The 12,032-nt window shown below is 35.3% G+C and overlaps 1 protein-coding gene across 1 annotated transcript; it reads left to right on the top strand.

Annotated features, from left to right (window-relative positions):
* The first annotated feature begins 2,020 nt into the window (after positions 1 to 2,020).
* On the top strand, positions 2,021 to 6,850 carry LOC121877658 (lithostathine-like). Its single transcript, XM_042383474.1, has 4 exons — positions 2,021 to 2,080; positions 3,650 to 3,700; positions 4,118 to 4,309; positions 5,969 to 6,850. The coding sequence occupies exons 1-4, from the start codon at positions 2,047 to 2,049 to the stop codon at positions 6,208 to 6,210; spliced, it is 519 nt and encodes a 172-aa protein (XP_042239408.1). The 5' UTR covers positions 2,021 to 2,046; the 3' UTR covers positions 6,211 to 6,850.
* The last annotated feature ends 5,182 nt before the right edge of the window (positions 6,851 to 12,032 follow it).

Here is a 12,032-nt window from a genome sequence, read left to right as displayed (position 1 = left end):
TTGAATTATATCAATAAACTTTCACTATTACTCCTGTAGACATACTATTACTGATTAGAGACCAAGTTTAAGACGAGAAGGACCCCCCTGGAAATAAGCACATGAAAGCTTTGCTTCGGCGCACAGGAAAATGTATACTCCCACGGTCTACTGTACGTGCACCTGCATAGTTTATATACATGCCTATCTAATTATAAACTTGCATGACACTTATTAAAAATTATTATTATTATTATTATTATTATTATTATTGTTATTATTATTATTATTATTATTATAGCCTAAATTCACAAACGGCCTTACTCTCACCATCACCATCATGTTAACACACTGCCCTAGTCTCACCCTTTCGGTCCTGGTCCCAGAAGCTCTAGGAGTCACAGAATATTAAATATATATATATATATATATATATATATATATATATATATATATATATATATATATATATATATATATATATATATATATATATATATATATATATATATATATATATATATATACTGTATAATAATAATAATTCGTGAACGATATCGGTTACATGCGTATCAGGTAGATATTGAAGTTGTTATTTCCGTCATCGTCTTATCACTGCCTAAGTATGTCATGCAGATGAATTGTTCCCAGTAATGAAGTAAAAATGTGGTGCGAGGCTGCAGGAAGTCGTCGTGTTGTATGTTCTGACACTGTTAACACGTAAACAACCATAACGAACAGGGTACACACTATGGTCGTACTTGACCACAACACCTCTCTTTATTTTTAAAAAGGATTTACTAAACGTAAAATTAGTCACTAGGGATTGAGATAATTGATTTTTAAACAATATTAACATCAGGAAGTTGAAGGGTTGGTAAGTAACAAACTTATTAGCTGGTTTAAGATAAGACAGATTTAGACCAGGCTAACTACTGTTTCTAACATTATACAATATATTTTTATGAGAACAGTTGTAAATAGAGGAAAAGAAGGAAGGAATAATGGTCTGCAGACGACAGTGAAGATCCATTGCCGAGGCTGGTCAACAGAATAGCCGAAAAGGCGAAACGTGTGGGCAAGACTAACAATGAACAGAAGACGAAAGTATTGGTCGTTTCCATATTAAAAGTTATTAAAAAAATCTGAATAATCATGCGATGCAGGTAACTAAAGATTGCAACAACTATATTTTGAAAGTAACATCAGTTGTGGTAGTAGATGTGAAAGAAGATTATAATTTATACAATTTACAGCATCTTAAAAATTATGTTCTCAAATATTCGAGTTGCAGAAATAGTTATTGAATTTTATAATTAAGTTTTAAGTCACTGCAATTATGTAAGAAATAGAGGAGGTTAATAAAGAAAATAAATAGCATTTAATGTTAATAGGTACGTGTACCGGGTTGTCTGCTGCACTAACAAGGATATCACTGAGGGGGCAGTAGTTATCATAGTCACTCACTTACAATAGGTTCTCATCCACATGCCATTACATAGAGTGGCAACCTTATCTTAGCTCCTCCCATTCTTCATAACACAGGTGGCAAGATTCACACCACACATGGTGGTCTGTGGGAATGTGACAAGAGTGTTGTTGTGTGTAATAAACCATGGTGAGGTGGTGTAAGTAACCAGGAGAGTGTCGGAAATGACTAATGTGGACATTGTTATGTAGACGGGGGGGGGGGGGACATTGATTTTTTTTAAGTATTCATGCAGTAAAACTTTTATGGTTAAGTACCATTAAAGAACAAATTACCTGATATATCACCTTGAATGATCAATATTTCCTGATCCAATACTACGAAGGCCAGAATTTCCCGAGAAACACCGATATATGTATATAATTTTCTAGATTATATTATTTGAATAATAAGAGAAAAGTTCATGTGTAAGGGCTGTTAGAATGACAGTCAAGTTCATAAAGGGAAAGTGTGGGAGTGTGCCACCTGCTGCAGTGTAGATTCAGTGTAGGGTAGGGTAGAGGGGTTTCAGGGGTGGAGGTGTGGTAAGTGGATATATGAAGTGTTTGCAGCTGCCTCCTGTCACAATACTCACCATCATGAATCAATACTTCATCCTGCTGCTCCTCCTTGGTAAGTAAACACGCTGGGTCACCTTTTGTCAAGACACTGGTATTACCTTGGCCTGTAACTCACGGCTTATTGCCACAATGGTGGTATAGTACCTCTTATTGTTCGATGTTTGGTGACAACTTTAGTGTAATGTTGACCTTTAATTCTCTCTTTGTTAATGCAACTGTTATATTAGCCGCCACTCTTCAACCCTTGTTATACTGGTCCTTTAGCTCACCACTTCTTAACAACATTTTGGTAGTGTACTGAGACCATTTTGTTGACACACTGGGGATACAGTTGGCACGTATCTTGTGCTGGTACAAATACTATTGACCTTGATGTTCATTGCTTGTTTCCACACTGGGTGACATGTTGGCCCCATATCTCAATACCTCTTTAAACTGGTGGTATATTGGCAGTTCATTTTTTTTTTGAAGTGGAAGTATTAGTCGAGTTATACAAATGTGTGAAAAATTTAGCTTCTGTTATAATTTGTAAAACGTGACATGTTGGTATATTATGATTAATTATTTCTAGTGGGAATGCTAATTTAAATCTTGTTACCTTGGCTGCTGCCTTGGGCTTCGAATTAATTTTACTGGCTCAAAAAATAATAACATACTTATATTAAGATAGCCTCTAAATGGTTGAAATTGTACACAGATTTATTAAAGCCTCGGACACAATCATTGGAGATGAAAAAAAAATATTATAATTTGGCTAAGATATAGAAAATTAAAACATGACTTAATTGTAAAATACGAAGACATAACTAAGATATCGGTAAGTGAAGATAGCCAAGGGTACAGGGAATTACATCATGACCAAGATAGAGCAGAAAGTACGTATATTCATCACTGAAGTAAAGCATGACTAAGACAATTACAATAATAACTAAACCAATGAGAACTAGAATAACAGCTAAAAATTTAAGACAAAAACCTCGACTAAAATGCTGTTAATTAAAATAGGACTAAGATACTGGTATTTCAAACATCAACATTCACTACACATTGACTCTTCCGTTTATTTTGGTCATCACATTCATCACTAAAGGCAAATATTTAAAGGGAACATTCTTTACTGCACCTGTCTTCTTCGCTCAATTACCTTCCTTAACAACTCGACGCCAAATTTAGTCATCATGCCTCTTGTCTTTCAGAGATGAACACGTTGATCTGCTTTCTATGGTTCTGTTCTATACATTAGTAGAGGTTCAACACATTATTATATCTTCACATCGTCTGATTCAGTTCGTTATCTTGGCTTTTTTATGTCATTATAGGTTCATTATGTCATTTGTATTTACAATTTTTAGTTCAGTGTAAGTTGAATAGGTCATCACGGCTGTGCCCTTCAGATCTATGTTGACTTCTTGAATTATCGTGGTCAAGTCCTGATCAATACACGCTACATAGTTCATCATGGTCAATATAGCTAGACTAATCGAGGAACAGAACCAACTGAACCTTACCTGGTTATCAACACTGTGTTTCCTGGCTTAGTCGACACACAGGAAGGTCATCCCCCGTGTCCTTCCAGACCCAACTGGGGTTTGGTTATCTATTTGTTCTTGTTTCTTCTCAGGGGTATCGGTCGCTCTTGATGATGAGCAGCAAGAGTTCTCGACGGTGGGAGGTAAGTGTCCTTTGTAACTTTTTCCCATCTTTTGAAAAACCCATTGTCAATACAACTAGCCTGAACAATGGGGGAAAACATCTGTAACTTTATTGAAGAGAATGTTGAAGTATGATTCGGGGATTTTCTTTATAAAAATGGGAAGGAATGACAAAACTAACAATTTTTTAACAGCAAAGCAAAGTAAAAGAAAACTTATGATATTCAAGAGTGATATAGTACAGACATGTCTTGAGGAGGGGAGAAGTGTGGTTAGGAAGTAATGAGATGCGAATTGGGAATTGAAGTAAAGGATGATAAAGAATATGATGAAATATATATGGAATAAAATGATATAAGAGAGTTGAGAAGAACTGTACAATAAGATTATATTGTTGTATGCCTCTCCAGTGAAACACTAACTTTTCGGTCTTTTAGGGACAAGTTGCCCCTCTCCTTTCAATACGGTGGGTGGAAAGTGTATCTATGCTGACGTCGTCAACAGAGGCACGTGGCAAGAAATGCGCGAACTTTGTCAAGGTCTTGCTGACAGATATAGCGTCCCCGACTTAGTCAAAGTAGACTCTGGGGACTTCTTCGTCGATCTAATCCACCACATTCACGCCTATGGTATGTTAAAGGAATTATGATATTCTTAATGTTGTACCTCAACTCCCAGTGTTGATGATGAAGTCGAACATGACATGGCAGAGAGACTGACCATACAGTACTGCTAAGACTATAACATATTTACTATAACAGTTACACACAAGTCAACCTGCCATACAGTTGTTCAAAAAAATCTGTTGGAGATACAATTAGTTTTCTTCATATCACCACCGAACTACCTTTGTTTATATTATTGTGGGCTGTTGTGTCAGTGGTTTCGAAACTCAGTGTACTGCCTTAATTGTAACTAAGACATCTGTGTAAGAAAACAAAGCCTAACCGGACATTGTCTAAATTGAATATAATTTAGCTGATAAGTGATAATGATGGCAAACATTTGGAAATTATTGTTTGCCCTTAAATCTTTCGTGACATTTCCCTTGTAATCAGCTGTTAATGAGAACAAACGACATGAGGACATTATTCTAGAATCTGGCAGATTGGAAGCTTAAGGACAACAGAACACAATACCTCTAGTTCATTGATATTAGAATGAGATAAACTATGTAATGATATTCTTAGTTGTAAGTTACGGTGGCTCGTTAGTTATTCTCGACTTTTTCTAGAAAATTACAGAAATTAAGTTGCTTTTGTTAAGTATGTGTAATATTGCAAGACAAGATGGTGTGCAAGTGTGGCGGCGGGAGCGCCCTTCAAACAATGACGTTATCTTTTACCTGTACTTGATCCATTGTCCGCCACCATTACGTTTTTAGTTCTTTAAATGGCTGTAGAGTAAGTCCTTCAGCAGTTTAATGATATCCATGAGAACATCATGGACACTTCAGCGTCGTTGGTGCTGGATTATGTCGGCCTCGATGCTCCTACAGTTGGTATCAGCTAGGATACTCGCATTTGTCCTCTTGTCTTCCCATCTGACTCGAGGATTACTCAGAAACTACGCTGGTGAAAAATCTCAAGGTACCTGAGTGTCACCTTTACATGACCAATGTTCCGGTGCCAGACAGAAGAGTAGCTTTGTTGATAGTTTTAGTTTTTTGTAGTAGTAGTGGTCAGGGGAACGAGAGCATCAGCCCCAAAGCCGACAACAGTCGCAGATTTCGACTTTGAGGCAACAGTCACTGAATGCCGCATAGATCTGCGGCTCAACTAATTCAACACAGCTAGGATAGCTACTTATGTATTAGGATATTTAATATTAAGGTTATAAAATGGCGGCGAAGGTGTGGCTATTAGGGGAGGCTGGAGGCCACGCTATTTAAAAAAAAATAGTAGTAGTAGATTTTGTCATCACTAAATGTGTTTCAGTCAAATTTCTCTGCAAAAACTGCTTCTGTTTGACTACTCTATTTGGAAAGGGGCTTGTGTGAGGCTTGACTACTGTTGGAGTCACATAACTGAGTTTATCATTGGATTTGAACCATTCCTTTTACGGGTGAGGATGGTACAGGGGCAAAGTACTCATCCCTCACTCAGCTTAGTTTTTGCCCTTGTTATCACATTTCTAATACTTCGATAATTTTACTATGAATCATTGTTTGTTGGTATGTGCAGCAAATGATTTAATATTAAATCTTATATTTGATTTAGGGAATTGTTTGAATTGCTCGAATTGCTGAGCAATGTTTTTTTTCATAATAAACAATTTTCGTACTGCAGACTGGCAAGATCGATACCTCTGGATAGGAGCATCTGACGGAGATCATGAAGGAGTGTGGACCTGGTTAGACGGCTCCATCGTCCTCATGGGCACGCCATTTTGGGCCAATGGTGGATGTAACGACGTGCAAGAGCCACAGGGTGGAACGTCAGAAAACTGTTCCGTTCTTGACCCATACTACCACATGTATTTCAATGACTTTAATTGTGAGGCGAAATTGAATGGAATCTGTGAATATTAAAGTCATGTTGTACATTTGGTGAGTGATAAGTTAATCTCTCATTATCCTGGCTCTCCCGTGAAGATCATAATGGTGAATAAGACCTAATTTTCTAGGAGGGAAATAGTATGGTGCAAGGTGTACTGATTTCTAGAAGAAGGCGTGTGGAGGGCATGGATTCTCTGCTCTCCACTTTGACTGCAAATGTTAACCACCAACAATAAAACAAGGAGCTCAACGAACTTTTTTCCAAAACTTTTCCAATGTCACATTACTTATGAAGACGTAGAAATTGTTAAGAAGCATTAGCAAATGATCTCTCATGACTGTGTAGCTATTAGTGCTTAAGAACACTCAACAATAATATACCACCGGTTACCACCTCAGTTCCAGGCATGGATATTACACCTGGTAACGTTTATGTAACTAGTTGTGGAATGTCAGGTAATCCCATCTGCTAGTCACACTGTACTGCCTAGTAATATCAGCAACTGGCAGAATTGTACTAGTCGGTGTTCCCTCCAGCTGGCACCTTATGAACTGGATATTGATAATTGATAATCCACCAGTTCAGGAACTTTTGTAACTGTTTTGTAGTTACAACTGGAGTTACTTGTAATCTCTGTAGTTGCTTGAGAGTATTAAATGTTCACAAACATAATATGGTTTTGTTATTTATATATAAAAATATATATATATCCGATAATTGGCAAATGTCCTTCTACAGGGGCAGTAAAAGGGCTGGGCACTTGGTGATGACTTGTGCAAATCAGAGCTGCGTGGAGGACATGCGTACGGTATGTCATCTAGCACGTGAGAAGGTAGTGATAAACTGTGCTTACTTGCCATTTATTTAGTTAATTCGGGTAGTGTAAATTATACAAATGGTCTATGTAGAGTACCCACATTTATATAAGTACTACTATCTATCTGTTGACTAAGGCTATTACTAGATTACAATTATGGTCCATCCACATTCACAGTAAAGTGCAACACAGCACTACCTGATTTGATAAAGATCTGGTGCAAAACAACACAGTAATTCTCAATAAAATGACACTTTAAGGCCATATAACACCATTCGATATACAATGCATAGCACAATGAATAATGTAATGCATAGTAATACATGTAAATTCAGTGGTCATCAATACCCTTCAATGCAAATACAAATACAAAATATTACAAATAAATGATACTAATGTAGAATATGTTAAATGCTCTGTAAAAAATAAAGTCCTTTGATAAATGGAAATAGCTTTGGTAACATTACTGAGTAGGTGTTAAGTTTTCCATCTCGAGTTTAAGTAGATCGCTAGGAATGACATCCTGGTATTTTTGTGATAAAAGTCTAAAGAAAGCATGGGAGAAAATATAATATTTACAAATGATAATGTATTAATGTGTCACTAAATAATGGGTTGAAATATGAGAAAAAAAATAGTAACTGGAATGAAAAATAAATCATTTGTGTCAGTTAACTGAAATCCATAGTATTGACATTCATTATGGGGATATTTATATGAAGTGTTGCTGCAGGTAATTGCTGAAAATAAACATGAATTTGGGTTTATTAGGAAAAAAAAAGTATAAATCACCCCCATATTTTAAAGATATTTGAGATTAAAAGAATTAAACAACTAAACTGCGTTCCAAATTTTATATTCTCTTGGACGGATGGTAAACAGCTGGAGTGGGACTACACATACGCTTCCAACTATTGGTCTTGTTAGGTCTCCTGTACATGATCTTCACAACACGACGTTAATCATTCGTTTTATCTTTATTAATTTTTTCCCCTCCTTTTATATTAAAAATAAAAGAGGTTTTATTGGATAGTAACATAGCCACAGCCACGGGGACCTGACAACATACCACATCGTCTCTTCCAAATAAATGTCCCTCGAAGGATTAACCACAAGGATACAGTACTATTTTTTTTTCTTGCTCTTTCATGGGGAGTGAGTGACTTGTGTTTATAATCATCACCTCTCTGATCACTTATCTGTTCTAAAAACCTTCAACCATACTTTGCATTTTGTATTCATTAGTTCGTCTTGATTCCTGTCTTGACTCTCATCTGCGTATGACCATATTTTGAAAGCCACTATTATCATTGGTGGTGTTAGTGATGATGGTGGTGTTAATGGTGATAAATGTGGTGTTGGTGATAATGGTGGTGTTGGTGATACTGATGATTTTGATGATGGTGGTGATGGGGATAATGGTGATGTTGGTGGTGGTGGTGGTGTTGTGATAATGATGGTGTTAATAATAATAGTAGTGTTGGGGATGATGATGTACACTGGAGAGGTCATTCATCATTGTTTTCAGGAATTCAAAGAAAACACAAAGACAATTTTGAAGTGAGCTTTTATTGAGATGAAAAAAAAATATACCTGATTAATTAAAATACTGCATGTCACATATATACAGTACATGATTCCTTCTGACTCTCTTATATATATATACACACACTGGAAGCAAAATTACACGTATAAGTTTTCATAGTTAATGTCAGTAGTTTTTTCTCGCTCTACCCTCTGGACACCTTTTTGTGTTGACTTGGGAGCGTGCGAGAAGTGACTGGCGGATTGGTTGTTGGCAAGTGTCAAATACCTTGATGTGTTACCTGGGGGTAAAGTTATAATAAAGTATGAAAGGAAACTATGATGTGCAATTGGATATTTTTTACTTATAGTAACTGTGTAAGTGTTTTGTTTGCGAGTGTATTTATGTTCTCTTACACGTGGGTGTTTGAGTTTAATTGTTTTTTTGTTTATATATATATATATATATATATATATATATATATATATATATATATATATATATATATATATATATATATATATATATATATATATATATATATATATATATATATATATATATATATATATATATATATATATATATATATATATATACTGTATGTGTTAGTGTCGGGGTATGTATGTATGTATGTATGTATATAGCCCACATCATTATCACAAAAATACAAACAAGTGCGAATAGAGACCATAGTTGTTACTTAAGTACTACACACAGCCTGTAAGACCATGGCTGATGGTTGTGGAGTTTGTTGGGCTGAAGACCCGCTCCACTGCAGACTCTCCTCCACCTAATATAGGAGTAGCTGGTCAGAGTTCCCTGTTAAAGTAAATTCTAGACAGGTAGTGGTTACACTCAACACAACCCAATCAAAATACATATTAAACGGTAATATTGACAATGTGAATGAATGATAATGAATTTATCAGATGTATTTGATTTTTATCGAGAGGAAATCTATAGAATACAACATATTCACAACAGTTAGCGTGACATTAACTGTATAAATTCGAGCGCTCGTGTAACCAAATAGAATTTATGGAGAATATTTCCCCATCCTCGGGAACAAGACGTGACAGTGAAGCGTAATACAGGGATGTATGCACTAGCTCTATATATACTGTATATGTACAGAAATGACAACTTTTGCCGTACGTGTGTAGTGAACGACAGGGGCAGATCACAAACCACCATGCATGTATAGTGAATTACAGGGGCAGACCACAGGTCACAATGCATGTATAGTGATTGATAAAGGTTGGTCACAGGCCACCATGCATATACAGTGAATGATGGGCAGGTCACAGGCCGCCACATGTAAGCTATAGTGAATGGCAAGATCTGGACATATGACGTGAAGACAGACTGCCATGCAAATAAAGTGAATAACAGAGGCAATACAAGCGCCACTGTTACATGTTTGGGGAATGATGGTGTTCGTAGATGGGTGTAGCTAGGCATTTACAGTGCATGTGATGACAAGGAGGGTCACTGGCCGCTTTATGTGTGGAGAGCGTGCGAGGGGCGGCGTACTGGTCAATAGGACTATGGGCTATCAAGGTAGGAATATTATCTTGGGCGAGCAACAGTTAAGGTTATACCTGGTTACCTAAGATGGTCAAATAAAGGAGTACTGAAGTTTCTGCGGGTGTGACTCCAGTTCTCGATACATTAACTGTGATAATGAAAGTAAACGACATGCTTTTTTTGTTCTGCCAACCATGAATGTTATTCCTACAGAAGTAAGTGATAAAGTTGTCTCTCCCTGCCTGATATTATCCTAATTGACTCTTCAGCAGCCCTTTGAGAGAACATCCCAGTTTCTCGCACATTCAGTGACCAAAGTGTAAGCTAAGTAAGGAGTAACAGTTAGGGATCTCATACAACGCTGTTTTACGTTGTGTCAGGCCTAGTGACACACCTCTTTGCTAGTCACATTAAGGGGACGTTGCCTATATACAGGAGTCACCGACTGTCACTTAAAACTAAACGCGGAGGCAAAACTTCTCAGGTTTGCCATCTCGTTAGACATCATTCTAAAATCTACTCTGCTAAATCTATTATATATGATTAATACCGTGTAAAAGTTAAATTATAGCATAATCATACTAAAATAAAAAATTTATTATGTTAAACTAGGCATGATTATGAAAATTTCTTATGAGCAATATATATATATATATATATATATATATATATATATATATATATATATATATATATATATATATATATATATATATATATATATATATATATATATATATATATATATATATATATATATATATATATATATATATATATATATATATATATATATATATATATATATATATATATATATATATATATATATATATATATATATATATATATATATATATATATATATATATATATATATATATATATATATATATATATATATATATATATATATATATATAGACTATATATATATATATATATATATATATATATATATATATATATATATATATCGTGCTAAGTAATGAAACCCGTCAATTGGACGTTAATGAACATCGAATCTTTAGTTGCAGCCACGATTTTTTTGTGTGGTCATAATAATTATGTTATCTACGGTTAACAAACTCCATCTTGTCCTATGTGGTACAGGTATGATCACATAACTGATCTCTGCTTCAAATTGGGTCACGTTTGCTCTCGTAATGTTTGTGGGATGTGACTGATGTATATACTGTATGTGGTTTAACTACAAGCATATTACTGCATATAGTTATGAATTTTCACACCAAAATAAAAATTTTTCTATTCGTCGAAGTAACTAATTTAGTACGACACACACACACACACACACACACAGACATACACACACACACACACACACACACACACACACACACACACACACACATACACATATATAAACACCATCATTCAGAAGCATATATGAAGTTTAAAATTTTCAAAATTGACATCTAACATCTACAACGAACACGTAAGAATATATATATATGTAAATATACATATAAGTAGATATAATGTGTGTTTATATAATTACATATATACAAGAAGCAACCAGTGTCTCTAATACACAGATCCCTGTCATGTATGATCTGGTATATGTGTTATGTGCTTATAACATCAACACCAGAGACGAGCAGCACGGCTCTCCACCTAATCCATGCTCCTACAGTCTTGACATTTTGATTATCTAATTAAATATCACAAATGTTTCTTGAAAATATGTTGAGCTGGCGGAAATTTATATTTTTATCCTTGTACAAAGTCTAACACACTACTGTAATAGTTATGGCTTAGGATTATGAGGAATTACAGTGTTTATTTGTGTGTGCACACCACGGGGGTCTGCCGCTATTGCTACTCATCCAGGCAGCTAAAGTCAAGTTTCCTTTTATTTCCTTAAGCAGAAATTTATCTTAGTATAACACATAGTACAATAACCTCTAGGAAGAAAAAGAATCACTTACCTAACATCGCTCAAATAGGATTACATAACTAAG

The sequence above is a fragment of the Homarus americanus genome, unplaced genomic scaffold, assembly GCF_018991925.1.
Source record: "Homarus americanus isolate GMGI-L3 unplaced genomic scaffold, GMGI_Hamer_2.0 scaffold13550, whole genome shotgun sequence".
In the NCBI taxonomy this organism is placed as follows: domain Eukaryota; kingdom Metazoa; phylum Arthropoda; class Malacostraca; order Decapoda; family Nephropidae; genus Homarus; species Homarus americanus.
Note: the sequence above shows the minus strand (reverse complement) of the source record. Positions and strands in the feature narration are given on the sequence as shown.

Bases quoted from the DNA above. Each gene is read 5' to 3' on its own strand.
- LOC121877658 (XM_042383474.1), top strand. From the start codon at position 2,047: ATGAATCAATACTTCATCCTGCTGCTCCTCCTTG. The intron at 3,701-4,117 runs GTAAGTGTCCTT...TCGGTCTTTTAG, and splicing joins AGAGTTCTCGACGGTGGGAG to GGACAAGTTGCCCCTCTCCT. The intron at 4,310-5,968 runs GTATGTTAAAGG...TTCGTACTGCAG, and splicing joins CCACCACATTCACGCCTATG to ACTGGCAAGATCGATACCTC.